Source organism: Pocillopora verrucosa, chromosome 7 (assembly GCF_036669915.1).
Source record: "Pocillopora verrucosa isolate sample1 chromosome 7, ASM3666991v2, whole genome shotgun sequence".
Lineage (NCBI taxonomy): Eukaryota > Metazoa > Cnidaria > Anthozoa > Scleractinia > Pocilloporidae > Pocillopora > Pocillopora verrucosa.
Window position 1 is genome coordinate 3,437,017 of NC_089318.1, and position 21,628 is coordinate 3,458,644.

At 37.6% G+C, this 21,628-nt stretch overlaps 3 protein-coding genes across 6 annotated transcripts; 1 reads left to right on the forward strand and 2 right to left on the reverse strand.

Moving 5' to 3' along the window:
• Window positions 1-905: 905 nt before the first annotated feature.
• On the forward strand, window positions 906-2,255 carry LOC136282231 (uncharacterized). The gene has a single exon (XM_066169559.1). The coding sequence runs from the start codon at window positions 906-908 to the stop codon at window positions 2,217-2,219; it is 1,314 nt and encodes a 437-aa protein (XP_066025656.1). The 3' UTR covers window positions 2,220-2,255.
• Window positions 2,256-2,631: 376 nt separating this feature from the next.
• On the reverse strand, window positions 2,632-8,443 carry LOC131796651 (microfibril-associated glycoprotein 4). 2 transcript variants are annotated; one of them, XM_066169709.1, is made up of 6 exons: window positions 8,366-8,443; window positions 6,517-6,585; window positions 5,483-5,861; window positions 4,927-5,083; window positions 3,802-4,194; window positions 2,632-3,227 (listed from the first exon to the last, which is right to left on the reverse strand). In XM_066169709.1, the coding sequence occupies exons 2-6, from the start codon at window positions 6,543-6,545 to the stop codon at window positions 2,965-2,967; spliced, it is 1,221 nt and encodes a 406-aa protein (XP_066025806.1). In that variant the 5' UTR covers window positions 6,546-6,585; window positions 8,366-8,443; the 3' UTR covers window positions 2,632-2,964. The 2 variants fall into 2 exon arrangements, with proteins under 2 accessions (XP_066025806.1, XP_058970231.2); XM_059114248.2 differs by lacking the exons at window positions 6,517-6,585; window positions 8,366-8,443 and adding an exon at window positions 6,045-6,143.
• A 6,678-nt stretch (window positions 8,444-15,121) lies between these two features.
• On the reverse strand, window positions 15,122-21,285 carry LOC136282288 (microfibril-associated glycoprotein 4-like). 3 transcript variants are annotated; one of them, XM_066169710.1, is made up of 6 exons: window positions 21,187-21,285; window positions 19,385-19,453; window positions 18,323-18,701; window positions 17,558-17,714; window positions 16,404-16,796; window positions 15,122-15,698 (listed from the first exon to the last, which is right to left on the reverse strand). In XM_066169710.1, exons 2-6 carry the CDS (start codon window positions 19,432-19,434, stop codon window positions 15,439-15,441), a joined length of 1,239 nt encoding a protein of 412 aa, XP_066025807.1. In that variant the 5' UTR covers window positions 19,435-19,453; window positions 21,187-21,285; the 3' UTR covers window positions 15,122-15,438. The 3 variants fall into 3 exon arrangements, with proteins under 3 accessions (XP_066025807.1, XP_066025808.1, XP_066025809.1); XM_066169711.1 differs by lacking the exon at window positions 21,187-21,285 and having other exon boundaries at window positions 19,385-19,569; XM_066169712.1 differs by lacking the exons at window positions 19,385-19,453; window positions 21,187-21,285 and adding an exon at window positions 18,900-19,108.
• Window positions 21,286-21,628: the final 343 nt, after the last annotated feature.

Below are 21,628 nucleotides of genomic sequence, written 5' to 3' on the forward strand. Positions count from 1 at the left end.
AACAATAAAGAAAACACGTGACTCACTAGTTAGGCGTGACTCCTTCTCGGAGAAAAACTGGTATCTAGTGCGCGGGAACGATAAAACATAAACTACAAAAGCGACTGCCTTTACACACCCACGCGCACACAATCGATCAAACACTAAGATTGCACTAAAAAGGTGCTCTTACATTCCCGCCACTGGATTCTGAGATCCAGGCTCACTTTAAATCAAGTTGCGATAGTTCAACCAAAAATTAAAGTGAATACATTTCGTTTCCATGGTCTCAAAACTTGTAAGAAGACTTACATTTTGACAGCTACAAGTTTACTAACCTTAAGCTGTATTTTTTGTTACCGTATTTAGGTAAAGTGTTTTTTCTAGTTACTTGTATCAACGTTCAAATTCCCTTTGTTCCCGCATCATTGTACTTGATGTCTGGACGTAAATAACATGGCTAGCTGACATGCGCAAACTGTCCCTTAAGAGATTCCCGTTAATAGCATTACCCTCGCCAAACAATGGTAGTTAATGTGGATGCCTAATCACCCACGAATATACACAAGGGTGGCGCCTCATGTAATCAATTATGTTTACACATTAAGTTATTGTCGACGATAAAGCTTGTGGAAGACACTACAGTTCATCAAATGCTGTGCATCGCAGATTAATAACTTCAGTAGGGAAATTGGTTTTTCAATAAAGTTTGTCAGGGGAAAGCTGCTTTTGACGAAGAGAGCTAGATCAATGCTGGCAATAAAAAATATCCAACGATTTGAGCAAATAGCTAATTACTTGTCAAAACAAATGCCCAAGCAACATAATGGATAATACTTTTGTTAAGTGCATGCAAATTGTTAGCGCTATGGAAAAGGTTTCAAAAAGTAAACAGATTTGGAAGCCTGCAGATTTAACTGTCTAGCATGCACAAGAAAAACAGTCTGCATAGAAATACAAGCTCCATGCGGATTGCTCGAGCAGCCCAGGTGCGTCTAGACGAGATAAGCGACAAAATAGAGCGAGATAAACACAAAAGCATCAAGTCAAATTATCATGAGAAAGTTAAAATATGGAACGAGCTCAAATCGATTCATCGCGTGTTCGAACCACTCTACGTTATCAAAGAAAATCAAGCAAGACTTGCAAGAAATCAGCCTGATCTTTCAAAACTGGACTCAAAAAATCGTGCACATGAAAGCGATGGGATGCGAAAAGATAGGACTGTATCTTTAAAATACCAGCCTAGATTGTTGCAAAGAGCTGAAACTCAGAGCAACGTGACAAAACAAAGACGGAGACATACTGAACCCAAAATAGAAGCATTGGAGGGATGGAAAGCCAAACTCGTTAACTCCACAAGTCAGGATACTGCAGTAGGTTCCGCGCAGTTTAAGTGGAGGTCGCAGAGTTGGTCTTTCCAAGGGTCGTCAAAAACCGAGGCAGAATGCCCACGATTGGCACTACCTCAGAGAACCGAGAGAGAACACAATTCCAAATTCCGCAGCGCTTCAGAGGAGCCTCGTATTTCTAACTCAATGTGCACAGTCGCATTGGGATATATGGCTTTCAAACGCGTTTTGAAAAACAAGAAATTGTGCCAAGGATTGGAACCCAAAGTTGTTGATTCCAGATTCAGGTCGATGTCAATGCATGAGACAGAACTCAGTGCAAACTCGCGGCTGGTCATGCCTGAACACTCAGAGGCAATTAATGAAAAAGAAGACACTTTGAAATTACTATTTCCAGCCACAGAGAAAACTGTTAATCCACACTTGATTAAAAAAGATAACAATGGGCGAAAACCCAATTCTAAAAGGCGTGCTTCGACTTGCATCAACAATAGACGACAACTTATTTCATCGCTATCCTGGCCGTTAGGTGAGTTACCTGTGAACCCTACAGGAGTGCAGAAAAGCTTATTAAGCCCTGATCATATTTCACACGCACACAGCCCAAATGTCTCTCGCTCACGCTCTGAAATGTCTGTCAGAAGTTTGCCACAAGCATTGAAAACGGAACGAGTTAAAACGGGGAAAGCTTCTGGCTCAATTGAACAGGAGCACTCAAGCGAGAGTGACGAAGAAATCAAGTTCGGAACATTTCATGAATATTTTGGTGAAAAACCCATGCATAGCTGGCTGAAGAAACCGCTTAAACGAGGGTCAAAATTGCTAAAACCAGTGGGAAGTGGTTGTTTTAGTGAAAGTTTTCAGGCTTTAACTCACAGCAAAACATGAAATATTGTTTTTCGTTTTTGTCGCAGTGGTAATGGATTTGAAAGGTGTACAGATAAAAAATATCCTCAGTTATACAATAAATGCTTAAGAAAGATACTAAATAGAGATTTTCTTAACCCAGGATTGGGGCAACTCTGAATGAATTATAAAAACCAGTTACTAACAACAAAACACTAAAAATACTCGGAGACGTCGAAGTGTCTAAAATCGGACATTAGCCACCTTCCCTTCGGTAACAAGCTGATATACAAACACACACAGATATATATAACATTTCCGTATCCTGCGTGGCGCTCAGAAAGGAATAAATGTTGAAGCCCTATTGATAGTTGTTAAACAAAAATAATTTAAGATTTATTTCAAATATTACCATGACAATTACTACGTTTCCAAGCGTTTAGGGATATTAAGTCCCTTATCCGAAAAAAAATCACGTGACGAATATTGTTCATCGTGAAATTGTTTATTTTACCAATTTGGTTTTTGAAAAAACTTAGAAATTTTCCCTCAGTGTTACAGTATTTCGCTAAAATCCTCCACAATTTCATTAATTACTTTGCAGAGTCAATCAAGACAGACTCTTTGTGTGGAGTGATATTCTGCATGCAAATACAGGAGATCACAATCACTGCTTAAACTTTCTTCAGGGCTCTGAATTTGTCCCTTTAACTCAGCTAAGGATGGAATTGTACCGTTCGCCGAGAACTCGGCTGATAGACCAATGTTGACGCCCAAATATATAGATTTATCCGAAGGGTTGTATTTTAATCTCGACCCATTTAATAAGGCGATCTGGTGTTCCATTGTTCTGGTACCAGTATATTCCTGTAATTTCCTGACCAGGTTGGAGGTTGTACTTTCCGTTCAAATTACAGTACGTACAATTTTTATACCACCAGGCTCCCTGATGATCCACAGCACAATTACTATTCGCATTACTATCTGCATCTTTATCTTTGGTAGAGAAGGGAGCACCAACATTGTATGAAAACGCATCTATGCATGAACCTGCAAATTTACGTACAAACCAAAAATTAAAAAAAACAGTGAGTAGGGTACTTGGTGAGAGATGGTTGAGCCTTTGGCCTCAGTTTCTAACTTTATTCATTTTGATTCAATTTGAGATACCATTCTCTTTTTTTTCGTTGATCGTTTCCAGGAGAGTCTGGAAGTAACTAATCCTATGTTGCGAATTCTATTCACGTGGGTATCCTATTTCTAAATTCTGCTCCAGAAGAGTGAAAGCAACAGGTTGAGGAAATGAAATCACAGTATTCCAGGGAAGCCACAGTCGAGTTAGGGGTTACCTTTACAAGACGTTTAAAGAGAACGCTTGAATCTTCTCGGCTTGATATTTTTGTAATTAAATAAAGTAATGCCTTTGCATAAGGACTAGTGAAATCACAAAATAGTACAACCCTGACAAGAATGCATTTACCCAGCTATTTATAACGTTAATTAAAAAAACATTTCCCCTTTTCCTTATTAGTGACAAAGTGTAATGACTTTCAACGGTTCAAGACTGACTGTGGACTTGTCAGTAGCAAATCTTGGTGAGAAGGAAAGCTATAGCATCATTTACCGGTGTAAGATCCCAAACTTTGCAGACGAAATCCATCATCTTCTCCACTCACAGTAAAGTTTTCGTATTCAGCCCAGCACCAATTCCCATTGAAATTTTCTATCTCTATTCTCATCTTATGCTGTCGCTGATTGGTCAACCTGTGGATGTTTAGAAGTCCAAGCCAGAATTCTCCCTGCACATTACCAAACCCCTTCTTGTAGTCCATCCAACCGCGGTAAAAATCAACCGAGCCGTTCATTCTCCTCTGAATGACAGCCCAGGGTTCTCCGGCGGAGTAATTCTGATAACAATAGACTTGAAAGGCTCCTTTACCATCTGGATCAATGGTATAAACACCGTCTGATTGACCTCCATTCTTCTTTATTTCTGCGCAGCTCTTAGAAATTGAAACTTCATGGAAGAAAGATGAACAGAAAATCATTTTGATATTTGAAGCAAAAGTTACAGAGTGAAATCATTTTACATGGACCCTTTTAGCCCTTAGAGTGATTAGCATCTAATTTCTCCTAACAGTATCACCCATGAATCACACATCTAGGTCACGAGAATAAAGAAAACGATCACTAGTTAGATAATCTCCTGATCATTAAGCAAATTCTCCTTTTCAGCACCTTAATAAATGTCTAGAGAACCGTATGGAGAATATACATATTGATGTTAGGGTGTAAAGGGTTATCACCGGTGACTGTCGATACAAAATGACACCCACGTGAAGAACATTAAATTTTAATCTAAAAATTGGTTACATGACAAAAGCTAATACTCTTAATTATGGAAATGTGTTGATGAATGAAAAATAATTGTCATTTTTGTTTTATGTGGTATGCGAAGTTTATCCTTTCGTTTCGAGGACTTGAGGTGAAATGCCGGTACACTATCAAGGGACCGGTCATCATATCACCAGTGGGGGGGCAGGGGGAGGGGGGGTGGAGATATAATTTATCTTATCCCCTAAGGCTATCCCTTACTGGCAGTCAATTTTCATTGTCCCCTATTAATACTCTGTTAGCAATGACTAAATAATAGATAATCAGTGGTTGCTAAGATCTAAGATCTGGCTCTTTTATCACGTGGTAAGATATCAAATCTGTTTGCAACGAGCTTCCATTCCTCCATTCTTACCTTGCACTCTTTTATCGCAGTAGTTTCCTGTGTAGCCAAGCCTGCACGCACACCTGAATCTCCTTCTGTCACAGGTTTCTTGGCAGGTTCCACCGTTGAGACAATGAATATTTCCACGACAGCATCCATTGTGGCATTGTAGGCATTTGGTTCCTGACTTTACAATGAAAAAGAAGTTTGAGACCTAGCCAGGTCAGCACAATGACCTGGCCAGGTCTCGAACCCAGACCTCTCAACCCGAAGTCCAGCGAACTAACCGTGATATAGCAGGTAATTTAGTGTTAACAACTGGGTTGAAAACGTAAATTAGCCACCGTAAAGAGTAAAAAAGCTGACGTTTCGAGCGTTAGCCCTTCGTCAGAGCGATTGAATCGTTCTGACGAAGGGCACTAAATTACCTGCTATACTCTCCCACCGACGCAGCACCACAGTTTCTTTAGAAACTTACCCCTTTAACCGTGATATGGGCCACCTCATCTCCCACCGGAAAGGAAAATTCCTTTATTGCATTTGCTTTCATTCTTGCGAAATCAAAACAGAAATGTGTATATCATACCTTGATGTTATACTCAATTCCTATTTCGTGATAGCTAAATCCAATTGTCCTCTTCAATGCCTCAGGTTCCACATATCTGTCTTGTTCATTCAGGTGACAGTTTTTCTGCTTCATTCTTGTTACAAAGTTGAACGACTTACATCGACAGTCCCACGCACAGTTCTCAAAACAGTTCTTGTGACTCTGTACTGTCAGGTTTTTAAAACTGTGGCCATAAAGGGCGTGATTCTCCACACTGTTTCTCTCTCTGGAAAAGCTGTATTGTTTAACTGAACATGGCTTTATTGCGCACATATTTGACTGGCTGCATCCATAGTTTGTGAAAAATAAGCTATACAATATCCAACAGGGAATTTTTATCGTTTGCAAAAGGGGCATCCTATTAAAGATACAACAGAGAGAAGATAAGATGTTTCATCAACTGTTCATGAGGAAATAGTGTCTACGAGAAATAATATATCATCCTTGAATAAAAGTCTCAACATTGGAGATGCTATAATGCTATAAGATAACGTGAAACGTTAGAAATTAGTCTTCTGAAAAAACGAAATTGTGTTCTAACCGTTTGAGGATAAAGTAGACGTTGAACCTGCACACAACGACATCGATGTCGAACATATTTCGGGCGAAGGAAAGCTTGTTGTTTAAGCAATGGACCACACTTCCTATCGTTTACTGGGGTAATAACCCACTTGGGATGTTGGAAGAACATGAGAATTTATGATCTATAACGTTCTCCCCACACCCTAACTGGATTATGACGAAGGTAAATAGGTAGGAAGTGCGGTCTACTGCTTTTGTAAAATAAGCTTAAAATGTTTCGGGTTCACCTGTGCAATAAACGACTGGTTTTTGACCAATCAGGGCACTCGTTGTATCCTAAAGAACTGTTTTGTTATTATCCCTTTCAAACATATGAATTAAGTCTTTCTTCTTATGAGAAGGCGGCTGTCATTGATCTTTCATGTGATAGTGAAAAACGGGGCCACATTGAAAATAACTACTTCATACATGACATTGCAAAATCGTTTTACCTCACCGATGTGTTTACAATTACTGTCATATTCCTAGCTTGCTATCCCATTTTCATAGTCAGTGTCAAACTGTTGGAAAGAAAATAAATACCCCCACTATTTTAAATCACTTTTTAAAAACATGCTCGTTCTTTGAGAAGAACCGAGATAGCCTCTCTCTTGTTAATATTCAGTTGCTCCTTTACCTGATGCAATATGTGTTGTAGTACGGTATATTTTCCCTACGTAGTTTTCATACCTAGACTCATGTCATATTTCAATTTTTTTTCCAAAAACTCATTAATTGTAATAAGTGGTCAGGCATCCAGTCTGTAAGCACCACTTTCCACTTGAATAAACTCTTTTCATTTCTTCATTTGCCTTTCATTTTCGCGTACTTCATCAAAATCCCCCCTAAGCAAATGCAAGTCATGAGTGTTTGCTTTTTCATTAGAACCAAATTTATGATACAAAATATATTTTTTTTATTCAAAAATACTTTCGAATGAACTTCATAACAGAACGATATCAAAATTAACAACAATTTCATCGAGAACACATTTATATATAAATTTGTTATTTCATGAGTCTATTTTGCATGTACTCTTAACCCACTGAAATAAAGGATAAAACATGAATAAAAATAATTCGGCCGGGTATCTTTGAAAATCGATCAGACACTTTTCTCTCTGCTTTCCTCTTACGTATCTTTGAGAGGAAAGGTGTTTCGTAAGCTGGTAATTACAGAAATGACGAGAAATGATGCATTTTCTTGCATTCGGATGGGAAATACTCAAAAAATGTTCGGTATGATACTGAAAATTTTTCGAGGTTCCTGGGAAACGCATTTCAATTCGGTGAGTTCGTATCACATTACCACGAGGCTGGAAAGATTTTGCTAGACTTATGCCAAAGTCGAAAACTTAAGACATTTCACTAAACAATTTGAAACAGGATTTTCGTCCTTTTTAAGGTAATGCTTGTAGAGAGCCTAGTTTCTTCATTGCAAAAGGAAAGTGGTAAAAACCTAGGAAGAATCTCAACGTATGTCGTTGCTTTCTGCGAAAATATACATTTTGTCTTCCCTTTCGAATAATTGTCAGACATCCGAATAAATCAAAACAAAAAATTTTTTACGATCTCCTTCGCTTTGACTCCAATCATGCTTTTAGAGAAAATTTCTATTTCTGTCCTCGCTTTCTTGTTGTCATCGTGTGAAGTCAAGCAGAAGTATCTAGTAATCCCTCTGCCGGTCATTTTTTGATATCTAAATTTCTCCTTACTGACACAAATTTCCGCTATCTTCAACTCTCCTTTGTTGATCACCGGGGAAATTTATCACAAAAAAATTTCATTTCATCGACATATTATTCCTAGATCCTTGAATTTAGAATTCTAATTTTCCTAAATAAAAAAATCTCCCTCATCTGTTACCTTCATTAACACTACTGCAAAATTGTATCTCACTTTCTTAGTTGCTGCCATTCAGTTTGGATTTCCCACAAATCAAGGGAATTTCAAGAAGGAAGGAAAAAACTGACGAATTTCAAATTTGGATATTTGCGGAGTCTGTGGCTTGAGTAAGCTCTAAAGAGTGACTAATAGTGACTAATAAATACTTTTTTTTTACCTCCATTAAACTGGTTCAAACTAGCAACAGGATTATTTAAACTTTTTGGCGTCAACACCTCATCCAGACGAAATGTATGCATTTGTGCACTGAAATGTCTTCAATATTCTCTCTTCAGTTCAGCTTCAAATGATTTGCGCTCAGTTTTATTTTTTAGTGTGATTTAGTGGCTATTTCTTGTCAATCTAAATACTTCTTGAGAATTTAAAAATAACCTAGTAAGCGATATCGGATACTTACGCCTACTAATCCATAATCTGCGGACAACAAAGTAGGTTTCGCGGAGACATCTTGTTCCGAGTTAGAATTAGAACGTCTTTCCGATACGGCGCTGAATTTGTCATAATAGGGTTATTTTTTCAGCTGTAATAAATTTCAAAGTGTGTATTTTTGTGCCCTTGTTTGGGCTGCTAATGGGAAAAGGGTAAACAGAAGCTCTTACTGTCACAAAGACTGATATTCAAACAAAAATGAAATGCAATTTGCGTAACCGGTAAAGTCCAAGAGGATATAAGTTTATGGTCCTGCCGCAAAGCAAACTGCAATTACAATATACGAGGAAAAGTCAAACTTTTCCTCTAGTTTGAACGATGACAAAATTTTGACTTACGGCTCCTTTTCCAGGCTCAGCCGCCAAGCGCACCATCGCCAATCGCTTATGGAAACAGTTTTGAGGCCCCTAATATGTAATGGCATAAAAATGACATGAACAAAATAAAATTGGCGAGACTAATTCGTATTTGATGAAATCTGACTGAAGATAATTCAGCAGATTCTTTGAAAGGAGAGATTTACTTTATTGTGATTTTCAAGCTTTTATCTCGAGTAAAAAAATAGTTGTAAATGCAGCGTTTTTGTTTCGTTTTGTTGGCATATAATGTAAATATAAAACTTACATAATCACTGAAGCCAAGCAGAAAAAAAGTAAGTATCACCACGTGATTTGCACTAAGAACAAGGGTAAGAAGCACCTAAAACTTAACAGTAAACAATTATTGGATGAGGTTAAGCATGATAGCGAGAATTCTATTTCAAGGCCGAGGTTTGTCTTTGCCAAAGGCCTTGATAATTCTCGCTATGATGCAAAAACCGAAAGCGATAATTATTTATGATGGATATTCCGAAGCGCTTGTAAAGATGACGTTGGTTTGGAAAATGTGGTATTGGATCAATTTATTTAATAATTATTCGAATGTGTTATTTTTTAACAATTTCGGAAATTGTATCGTAATAATTGTAAACGAATTTTTAGCAAATGAGTGAACTGACATTGATGTTAATTAGTTCTGGAAACCCCAATTGGGAAAAAAAACCAGTGAAATAATTGTATTGTATTGTATAAAAACTATTGCCAGATGGAAGAACATAACCTTATATTAAATGAGTTATTGACTTAAATAGCACCATTATCAATATAAATTTCCAATTGCGCTTTACAAAGTCAATGATTAAACCACACCTTAATATTAGAGCAAAAGAAAATTAAGATATTGATATTCATGTACAATAATTAGTCAAACTTTATCACATGAAAACACTCTCTTACAAAAGAAAACTAAAGAAATAGCCACTGTTACTCTTAAAAGACAACTTGGTATTGAAAGCCTGAAAGAAAGCTACCTAGCTTCTACAACTACATGCGCAGCCGTTTGACCGATGTAATGCGACTAAGCGAAGATATGTTTTGAATTGGATCTGATTGGTTGAAATGGGGGCGTTAATATTCTATAGTACATAATTTAAGAACTAATGATTTCAAGTTTATTTTGATGCTGCCTTGAGGTTGACGTAGCTGCCTTGCAGTTTGTTGGTCCCTCAACGTTAGCACTTTTCATCAACTGATCATTATATTTTTGCACTGCCTAATGGTACGTGCTCTATTTAACAACTAACATTTTTATTTTTCATCATTTTACACATACTACACTTTCCACACACACACTTCCTTTCCCCTAATTAATCCACTATTTTTGTGAAGATTTGGAAACCCTTTCATTGGGGATTCTTTAACTCTACACCTGCAACACCACAAAGGTTGCTAGATAATTCCATTGCTTTATAGAAAAAAATTGTTTTTTTTTAACTGTATTTTTAATGTTGTTTGAGCTTAGGCCGATAGGAGTGTTAATGAGATCGAAATGTTGTACCAAGAGATCACAAAAACTCTAAGCTCAAATCGTGTTCTCCGTATAACACAAAATTTGCGCAGAGTGGGTGACAGAACGGCCTGTTTTAATTGGGTGCAAAACACATTTCTTGTGCGAAAATTACCCACCAAGAGCGCAAATATAATGACGTTTAGTCTAATGTATTTCCTTATCTAAAATAAACAAAAAAGTCGTTTGATTGCGTTGTTTGTTTGCGCCTGTTTAGCCTTTTACACTGAGCACATTCACGTTAGAATCGATCACGTAATTTTTTCGTTTCAAAACACTTGGAAAATATCTCTTTGTTATGAAGAAAAAGACTATGGCAATCTGGTGGAAGAATTATTTCAAATACTGCATCGTTCAATAGTTTTTAATTGATTTTATATCTTGTTGATTCTTCTCCACCTGATTGAAGAGGTCTCGGAAACTTGACAGTATTACTCGCATGCGCTATATACAAAAGCTTTCAGTCGTGAATACATTGAAATACATCAAACAAGAAAATGTTTGCTCCCGAAATTGAAATATAACCCGGCAGGGGGTTGCAGTATTGAATAGCAAATAAGAAACTGGAGGAAACTATTTATTCCTTTTTGTGCAATATTGATCTCTTTACTAGCAATGTACCCGCTTTCATGGCATGTAATAGTTCCGAGTGGACGAAGTGTAACAGTTATAAAATTTCTCCTTGTACCACTTAACTTTTAAGTCCAAAATAAATTGTCTATATTTAGCGTAATGAATGCGTTCGAATGATGAGTGAAGTCGGCTTGTCATACTACAAAGTCGCCATCTTTCAGTTGATAATAAAATATTTATTGGTAGAAATATTTTGTTTCCGTGCACAGTTTTACTTTTTAAATTTTTTGGTAACTTTAGTTTCCAGCTCTATAGAGGTCTGTAGTTTTTTCAAAGTGTCAAATTTTGCTGTGCTTTTAATCTTCCGGAATAACCCTTTTCAAATTGTATTAATCACCTTCTTCGACTCACTCTCAAATTTTGTTCAATCCCAGACTTACGGTCTTGTCTAAAGTGTCTTTCGATGCCGTGGTGCTTTTAACTCGAGACCTTTTGAAGGGTAATTCAAGACAACACAAACAACAACGGCCACCAGTGTATTGGAGTATTTCCTACACTTTTGTTTCTTCTCTCAGGGGCACAATAAGGTTACAAATTAACATTCTTATTGTTTCATTTCTCTTGCTAATATCTTGGTAAGAAGTATTAAACCAGTTGTTATCGGTGTTGCTTAGCACCCACTCTCCACTCAGTGCACGTATGCGCGCAGGATCTTCCACGCGATGAGACTGTGCGTATGTATTGTGTGTATTGCTTTCAAATGGCTTACTCAACAAAATATCCCTAAAAAGGATTGTTGATGTTATTTTTTTTCCTTGAAAAAAAAAAATAATAGACGCTTACAGCTTCAGTAAGTCTTGCGTTATTTATGTTACTGATTTAGATTAATGAGACCGTCGTCTGCTACTGTATTTTAATATTTGTGTCTGGTTTTGACTGGAGCTAAGGATCAAGTACTTTAGAGAACTTTCTCTTTTCTCTAGAGGAACGTGTAAACCATATGCTTGAATTAACATCTGTCAGCACTAAACAGGATACTGCCCAGTCATTGGGGGAGCGCTGTCTCTTTAACACTACCGCTCCCTAAAACTGCGACACGCGTTAATCCCAAAATCCAAATCACATTTGAGCCATTCCTTTCATGTTTTGAAATTTTGAAATAGGTCACATTTAAATCTCTATAGGAGTGAGAGAATCACGGGCATTTTCTATCGAGCAAAAATGTGGTGATCTATCGCCTTTTTATGATCGAGTGATCATCACTTTTTCTTCAACGAATTATGTTTGGACATATACTCAGTGCATAATTAAAAAAAAAAAAAAGACAAGAAAAAAAGAGGCCGTCGGAACGGAGATTTTAGGTCAGCAAGCACTCATTAGGCTATTAGGGATCTTTAGCAAACCACGACGGCGAAGGTAACGAGCTAAACAATAGCTCAGCACGTGCGTCTTAAACGGCTGTGTACATTTCTTAGCCATCCTCTGCGAAACAACAACGTGGAATCATCCAAAGTTACTTGGTCTGAGAACGGAAACCCCGACGGCAAATTATGTATTTAAGTTTACATTTGAAACTCAACGTTACTCACACTTATTCCGAAAGCCGTTTACTACATTTTGATAAATATAGAATTTAATCTTCTTCTCCTAGTGCCTATTGTATGGCCTGTAATGTATCGCTTGGATGATCAGACTGAAACAGATAATCGGGGGAAATCATTTGCTCTTTCTCCTCTTTCTAATATTCTGCGTGTACGTTTTTCACATGGAAATTCTCTTTTCTACCCTCCAGCCTGGAATTTAAATTAGTGCCAGAAAAATTGATAGAGATAGGTAACCTGTAATGAACTCAGTAGCATTCCATGTGTCTTGAGCGATTGGCAGTGCTCCTAGTCCTTCACTATATAGAAATGGATCGTATTCAGATACAGCCGAATCCAGCGGTTCCTTGTTAGCTTCCCTCCCGTCGTTCAACGCGGCCCCTTTCTCGCTCGACTGCCATGAAGGACTGGCGACATTACCGTAATACGACCACAAAATGATATAAGAAGTCTCAAGAAAAGCGAGCGAAATAAGCTCCTAAACGTCGAGATTCCCGCTAAAAGCATTACCCTCGCCAAACAATATTGGATGCCTAATCACCCATGAGTATACACAAGGGTGAAGCCTCATGTAATCAATTACGTTTATACATTAAGTTATTGTCGACGATAAAGCTTGTGGAAGACACTACAGTTTATTAAATGCTCTGCATCGCAAATTAGTACCTTCAATAGCGAAATAGGTGTTCAATAAAGTTTGTCAGAGGAAGCTGTTTTTGACGAAGAAAGCTAGATCAATGCTGATAATAAAAAATATCCAACGATTTGAGCAAATAGTTAATTACTTGTAAAAACAAATGCCCACGCAACATAATGGGTAATGCTTTTGTTAAGTGCATGCAAATTGTCAGCGCTATGGAAAAGGTTTCAAAAAGTAAACAGATTTGGAAGCCTGCAGATTTAACTGTCTAGCATGCACAGGAAAAACAGTCTGCACCGAGATACAAGCTCAGTGCGGATTGCTCGAGCAGCTCAGGTGCGTCTAGACGAGATAAGCGACAAAATAGAGCGAGATAAACACAAAAGGATCAAATCAAATTATCATGAGAAAGTTAAAATATGGAATGAGCTCAAATCGATTCATCGCGTGTTCGAACCACTATACGTTATCAAAGAAAATCAAGCAAGACTTGCAAGAAATCAGCCTGATCTTTCAAAACTGGACTCAAAAACTCGTGGGCATGGAAGCGATGGGATGCGAAAAGATGGGATTGTATCTTTAAAATACCAGCCTAGATTGTTGGAAGGAGCTGAAACTCAGAGTAACGTGACAAAACAGAGACGAAGACATACTGAACCCAAAATAGAAGCATTGGCGGGATGGAAAGCCAAACTCGTTAGTTCTACAAGTCAGGATAATGCAGCGGGTTCCGCGCAGTTTAAGTGGAGGTCGCAGAGTTGGTCTTTCCAAGGGTCGTCGAAAACCGAGGCAGAATGCCCACGATTGGCACTACCTCAGAGAACCGAGAGAGATCACAATTCTAAACTTTGCAGCGCTTCAGAGGAGCCTCGTATTTCTAACTCAATGTGCACAATCGCATTGGGATATATGGCTTTCAAACGCGTCTTGAAAAACAAGAAATTGTCTCAAGGATTGGAACCCAAAGTTGTTGATTCCAGATTCAGGTCTATGTCAATGCATGAGACAGAACTCAGTGCAAACTCGCGGCTGGTCATGCCTGAACACTCAGAGGCAATTAATGAAAAAGAGGACACTTTAAAATTCTTATTTCCAGCCACACAGAAAACTGTTAATCCACATTTAGTCAAAAAAGATAAGAACGGGCGAAAACCCAATTCTAAAAGGCGTGCTTCGACTTGCGTCAACAATAGACGACAACTTATTACATCGCTATCCTGGCCGTTAGGCGAGTTACCTGTGGACCCTAAAGGAGTGCAGAAAAGCTTATTAAGCCCTGATCATATTCCACACGTACACAGCCCAAATGTCTCTCGCTCACGTTCTGAAATGTCTGTCAGAAGTTTGCCACAAGCACTGAAAACAGAACGAGTCAAAACGGGAGGAGCTTCTAGCTCAATTGAACAGGAGCACTCAAGCGAGAGTGACGAGGAAATCAAGTTCGGAACATTTCATGAATATTTTGGTGAAAAACCCATGCATAACAGGCTGAAGAAACCGCTCAAACGAGGTTCAAAATTGCTAAAACCAGTGGGAAGTGGTTGTTTTAGTGAAAGTTTTCAGGCTTTAACTCACAGCAAAACATGAAATATTGTTTTTCGTTTTTGTCGCAGTGGAAATGGATTTGAAAGGTGTACGTATAGAAAAATACTCTCAGTTATACGATAAATGCTAAAGAAAGATACTAAATAAAGATTTTCTTAACGTTTCAAATTTGGATTGGGGAAACTCTAAATAAATGATAAAAACCAGTTACTAACAACAAAACATTAAAAAATACCCGGAAACATTGAAGTCTCTAAAATCGGACATTAGTCACCTTCACTTCGGTAACAAGCTGTTACATATATATTTAACATTTTCGTATCCTGCATGGCGCTCAGAAAGATATAAAAGTTTACGTTTTATTGATAGTTGTTAAAAAAAATAATTTCAGATTTATTTCAAATATTACCCTGACAACTACTACATTTCCAAGCGCTTAGGGAAATTAAGTCCCATATCAGAAAAAAGTCACGTGACGAATATTGTTCATCGTGAAATTGTTTATTTTTCCAATTTGATTTTTGAAAAAACTTTCTACCTTTCCCTCAGTGCTACAGTATTTCGCTAAAATCCTCCACAATTTCATTAAGTGCTTTGCAGAGTCAATCAGGACAGACTCTTTGTGTCAAGCGATATTCTAGATCTGTTATGCATGCAACTTCAGGAGATCACAATCACTGCTTAAACTTTCATCAGTGCTTTGAATTTGTCCCTTTAACTCAGCTAAGGATAGAATTGTACCGTTCGACGAGAACTCGGCTGATAAACCAATGTTTACGCCATAATACACTTATTTATTTATCCGATGGGTTGTATTTTAATCTCGACCAATTTAAGGCGAACTAGTGTTCTATTGTTCTTGTACCAGTAAATTCCTGTAATTGCCTGACCAGCCAGGGGGTTGTACTTTCCGTTCAGATTACACTGCGTACACTTTTTATACCACCAGGCTCCCTGATGATCCACAGCACAATTACGAGGCGCATAACTATCTGCATCTTTATCTTTGGTAGAGAAGGGAGCACCAACATTGTATGAAAACGCATCTATGCATGAACCTGCAAGTTTACGTACAAACCAAAAAAAAAAGAGAATTGTGAGTAGGGTACTCAGGGAGAGATGGTTGAGCCTTTGGCCACAGTTTCTGACGTTAAACATTTTGATTCAATTTGAGTTACCATTGTCTTTTTTTCGGTGATCGATTCCAGGAGAGTCTAGGGTAGGGGTACTCAGGGAGAGATGGTTGAGCCTTTGGCCACAGTTTCTGACGTTATACATTTTGATTCAATTTGAGTTACCACTGTCTTTTTTTCGGTGATCGATTCCAGGTGAGTCTAGAAATAACCAATCCTATGTCGCGAATTCTACTCACGTGGGTATCGGTTTTTTTTAATTTTTTCCCCAGAAGGGTTAAAGCAACACGTTGAGGAAATGAAATCACAGTACTCCAGGAAAACCACGGTCGAGATAGGGGTTACCTTTACAAGACGTTTAAAGAGAACGCTTAAACCCTCTCGGCTTGATATTTTTGTAATTAAACAAATTAATACTTTGCATAAGGACTAGTGAAATCACAAGATAATTCAAACCTGACAAGAATGCTTTTGGACTCAAATTTTCCAGCTTTTTATAACGTTAATTAAAAAATGCTTCCCCTTTTCCTTATTGGTGACAAAATGTAATTACTTTCAACGGTTTAAGGCTGACTGCGGACTTGTCAGTAGCAAATCTTGGTCAGAAGGAAAAACTTTATCATCATTTACCTGTGTGAGATCCCAAACTCTGCAGACGAAATCCATCATCTTCTCCACTCACGGTAAAGTTTTCGTATTCAGCCCAGCACCAATTCCCATTGAAATTTTCTATCTCTATTCTCAACTTTTGCTGTCGCTGATTGGTCAACCTGTGGATGTTTAGAAGTCCGAGCCAGAATTCTCCCTGCACATTACCAAACCCCTTCTTGTAGTCCATCCAACCGCGGTAAAAATCAACCGAGCCGTTCATTCTCCTCTGAATGACAGCCCAGGGTCCTCCGGCGGAGTAATTCTGATAACAATAGACTTGAAAGGCTCCTTTACCATCTGGATCAATGGTATAAACACCGTCTGATTGACCACCATTCTTCTTTATTTCTGCGCAGCTCTTAGAAATTGAAACTTCATGGAAGAAAGAGGAACAGAAAATCATTTTGACATTTGCCAAGCAAAAGTTACAGAGTGAAATTATTTTGAAGGAACACTTTTAGCCCTTAGAGTGATTAGCATCGATTTTCTTGACAATATCACTCATCAATCGTACGTCTAGGTCACGAGAATTGAAAAAAATGATCGCCAATTAGATAGTCTCCTGATCATTAAAAAAATTCTCCTTATCAGCACCTTAGTAAATGTCTAGAGAACCGTATGGAGAATATACATATTGATGTCAGGGTGTAAAGGGTTATTACCGGTGACTGTCAATACAAAATGACACCTACGTGAAGAATATTAAATTCTAATATAAAAATTGGTTTCATGACAGAAGTCAATACTCTTAATTATGGAAATGTATTGACGAATGAAAAATATTGTCATTTTTGTTTTATGTGTTATCCGAAGTTTATCCTTTCGTTTCGAAGACTTGTGGTGAAATGTCGGTACACTATCAAGGGAACGGTCATTATATTACCGTGAGGGTGGGGGGGGGGGGGGGAGGAGGAGGGGCCGAGATTTAATTTATCTTATCCCCAAAGGCTCTGTAATATTCTAATTATCCGCCTTTACTAGCAGTCAATTTTTAATTGTCCTCCATTTATACTCTGTTAGCAACGACATAATAACAAATAATCAGTGGTCCCAAAGATCTAAGATCTGGCTCTTTCATGACGTGGTAAAATATCAAATCTGTTTGCAACGAGCTTCCATTCCTCCATTCTTACCTTGTGCTTTTTCATCGCAGTACGTTCCTATGTAACCTGGCCTGCACGCACATCTGAATCTCCTTCTGTCACAGGTTTCTTGGCAGGTTCCGCCGTTGAGACAGTGACTATTTCCACGACAGCATCCATTGTGGCATTGTAGGCATTTGTTTCCTGACTTTGCGATTAAAAATAAATAAATAAATAAAAGTTTGAAAAGCAGTACAGCTTTGTTAGTTTTTCGTTCCTGAGTAGAATTCTTAAGCAAATTTCGTGTATTGATTGTACCAAGATTTTACATTCAGTTCCATTTCCATGAAAGCATTTGTACCTGTCTTCACAATAAAAACAAATCAAACAAAACGAAAAGGGAAGTTTAAAAGTTTAAAAACCAATGTAGGTTAAGTCTCCACTCTGGCCAAGTGGCCAACACAACCTCCTATCTCGTTTCTTTTGCCATGAAGCGACCAGGAGTATTACTACTCCCCCCTGGATGGGATGCTATTCCATCCCAAGGCTCCCCCCCCCAGTATCTCCTAAGGCTTCCCTGACAATTTACCTGCACATATTTATATTCCTGGTTGGAGAGAGGCACTGTAAAGGAGTAAGTTTTTAGCCCAAGAACACAATACAACGAGCTGGTCAGGTCTCGAACCCAGACATCTCAACCCGAAGTCCAGCGAACTAACCGTTATAGTGGCCACCACATCTCCCCCCCAAATAAAATTCCTTAACTGAATTTGCTTTCACTCTTGCTTAATCAAAACAGAAATTTGTTTATCATACCTTAACGTTATACTCAATTCCTATTTCGTGATAGCTAAATCCAATTGTCCTCTTCAATGCCCCAGGTTCCACATATCTGTCTTGTTCATTCAGGTGACAGTTTTTCTGCTTCATTCTTGTTACAAAGTTGAACGACTTACATCGACAGTCCCACGCACAGTTCTCAAAACAGTTCTTGTGACTCTGCACTGTCAGGTTTTTAAAACTGTAACCATAAAGGGCGTGATTCTCCACACTGTTTCGCTCTCTGGAAAAGCTGTATTGCTTAACTGAACATGGCTTTATTGCGCACATATTTGACTGGCTGCATCCATAGTTTGTGAAAAATACGCCATACAATATCCAACAGGGGATCTTTATCGCTTGCAAGAGAGGCATCCTAGTAAAGATACAACGGAGAGAAGATAAGATGTTTCAGCAACAGTTCGCGAGGAAATAATGTCTGAGAATGAAATATTTTATCGTCAAAATAAAAACACTTAAATTTGGAGATGCTACTATGTTTTTTCTTATTCAAAAATAATGCGAAACGTTAGAATTTAGTCTTATGAAAAAAAGAATGAAATTGTGTTCCAACCGTTAGAGTACACATTAGACGTTGAACCTGCACGCAACGACATCGATGTCGAACATATTTTCGGGCGAAGGAAAGCTTGTTATTTAAGCAATGGACCACACTTTCTATTGGTTTACCAGCGCAATAACCCACTTGGGATGTTGGAAGAACATGAGTATTAACGGTTTATGAACTTTTCGCGTGTTTTCCCAACATCCTAAGTGGATTATGATGACGGTAAATCGATGGGAATTGCGGTTTATTGCTTTTGTAAAATAAGCTTAAAATGTTTCGGGTTTACCTGTGCAATCAATGATTGGTTTTTGACCAATCAAGGCACTAGTTGTTTCTCAGTCATGTTGTTATCATCCCTTTCAAAAATAATAATAAAAAAAAAGACTTACCTGTTATGAGCAGGTGCCTGTCATTAACTTTCATAGGATAGTGAAAAACGGGGCTACATTGAAAATATCTACTTCATAAGTGACATTGCAAAATCGTTTTACCTCAGAGATGTGTTTACAATTGCTGTCATATTCCCAGCCTGTAATCCCATTTTCAGGCCCAGTGTCAAGCTTTTGGAAAGAAAATAAACACATTACTTCAAAGCACTTTTCAAAAACATGCTCGTTCTTTGAGAAGAACCAAGATGTCTCTCTCTTGTCAATATTCCATTGCTCCTTTACCGGTTGCACTTGGTCTTATTGTAAGAAACATTCTCCCTACATGGTTTCCATATCCAAGCTCATGTCATATTTCAATTTTTTTTCTCCAAAAACTCATAAATTGTAATAAGTGGTCTGGCATTCAAGCTTGTGAACATTTCTGTTTTAAGTAAGTATAACTTTTCACTTGTATAAACTGTCTTTATTTCCTTATTTGCCTTTCATTTTCGCGTACTTCATCAAAATCCCCCCCCCCCTAAGCTAATGCAAGCCATGAGTGTTTGCTTTTTCATTGGAACCACGTTTATGATACAGAATGCCCCTTTTTGGATTCAAAAATACTTTCGAATAAACTTCATAACAGAACAATATCACAATTAACTGTAATTTCACCGAAAACATATGTGTATATATAGATTTGTTATTTCACTGGTTTTTTTTTTGTATATACTCTTTACCCACTGAAATAAAGGATAAAACACAAGTAAAACAATTTGGCCAGGTACCTTTGAAAATCGATCAGGCACTTTTCTTATGTATCTTTCAGAGGAAGCTGGTAACTTTAGAAAATTGCAATCGCATGGACAATACTCAAAAAAAAGTATTGAGTATGATACTGAAAATTTTTTTCAAGGTTCCTGGGAAACGCACTTCAATTCGGTGAACTCGTATCACATTACTACGAGGCTGGAAAGATTTTGCTAGACTTATGACACAGTAAAAATCTTAAGAAATTTCTCTAAAAAATTTGAAAACAAGATTTTCGTCCTATTAAGGAAGTGCCTAGGGAAAGCCTAGTCTCTTCATTGCACTAGGAAAGTGGTAAAAACCTAGGAAGAATCTCAACGTATGTCGTTACTTTCTGAAAAAAAATTTGCATTTTGTCTTCCCTTTCGAATAATTAACAGTCATACGAATAAATTTTAAAAAATTCTTTTTGCGATCTCCTTCGCTTTGAATCTAATGAAATCATTGCTTTTCAAAGAAAATTTCAATTTCTGTCCTCGCTTTCGTGTTTTATTCGTGTGAAGTCAAACAGAAATATCTAGTAATCTCTCTGCCCGTCATTCTTTGATATCTAAATTTCTCCTTACTGACACAAATTTCCGCTATCTTCAACTCTCCTTTGTTGATCGTCATGGAAATATCATTTCTTTAATACATAACTCCTAAATCCTTGAATTTAGATTCTAATTTTGCTAAGTAAAAAAAAATCTCCCTCATCCGTTACTTTCAGTAACACTACTGCAAAATTGCACCTCATCTTCTTTGTTGCTTCCATTCAGTTTGGATTTCACACAAATCAAGGGCATTTCAAGAAGGAAGGAAAAAAGTGACAAATTTCAATTTTGGATATTTGCCGAGTCTATGGCTCGAGTAAGGTCTGAAGAATCGAGAAGTCCTCCATTAAACTGTTTCAAACTAGCAACAGAATCATTTAAAACTTTTTGGCGTTAACACCTCATCCAAACGAAATGTATGCATTTGTGCACTGAAATGGCTTCAATATTCTTTCTTCAGTTCAGCTTCAAATGATTTGCACTCAGTTTTATTTTTTAATGTGATGTGGTGGCTGTTGCCTGTAAATCTAAATACTTCTTAAGACTTTAAAAAGAATCTAGTAAGCGATATTGGATACTTACGCCTACTAATCCATACTTTTCGGACAACAAAGTAGGTCTTGCGGAGACATCTTGTTCCGAGTTAGAATTAGATTGTCTTTTCAATACGGCGCTGAAATTGTCATAATAGGCTTATTTTTTCAACTGTAATAAATTTCAAAGTGTGTATTTTTGTGTCCATGTTTGGGTTGCTAATGGGAAAAGGGTAAACAGAAGCTCATAATGTCACAAAGACGAGTTGTCTCCGTAAATCGCTGAATCTAAGATAAATGAAATGTCTGCTGATATTCAAACAAATATGAAATGCAATTTGAGTAACCGGTAAAGTCCAAGAGGAAACAACTTTATGGTCCTGCCACAAAGCAAACTGCAATTACAATATAGGAGGAAAAGTCAAACCTGTCCTCTGGTTTTAACAATGACAAAATTAGAGAAACATTATATTCATTAGAGCAACCAGAAA

Excerpts from the sequence above, each read along its gene's own strand:
- LOC136282231 (XM_066169559.1), top strand. The coding sequence starts at position 906 with ATGCACAAGAAAAACAGTCTGCATAGAAATACAAGCTCCATGCGGATT.
- LOC131796651 (XM_059114248.2), bottom strand. The coding sequence starts at position 6,100 with ATGTTCGACATCGATGTCGTTGTGTGCAGGTTCAACGTCTACTTTATC. Across the intron at positions 5,862-6,044 it reads GTCTACTTTATCCTCAAACG|GATGCCCCTTTTGCAAACGA; the intron begins GTTAGAACACAA and ends TATCTTTAATAG. Across the intron at positions 5,084-5,482 it reads GAATTGAGTATAACATCAAG|TCAGGAACCAAATGCCTACA; the intron begins GTATGATATACA and ends TTCATTGTAAAG.
- LOC136282288 (XM_066169710.1), bottom strand. The coding sequence starts at position 19,434 with ATGGGATTACAGGCTGGGAATATGACAGCAATTGTAAACACATCTCTG. Across the intron at positions 18,702-19,384 it reads ATTGTAAACACATCTCTGAG|GATGCCTCTCTTGCAAGCGA; the intron begins GTAAAACGATTT and ends TATCTTTACTAG. Across the intron at positions 15,699-16,403 it reads GAGTTTGGGATCTCACACAG|GTTCATGCATAGATGCGTTT; the intron begins GTAAATGATGAT and ends GTAAACTTGCAG.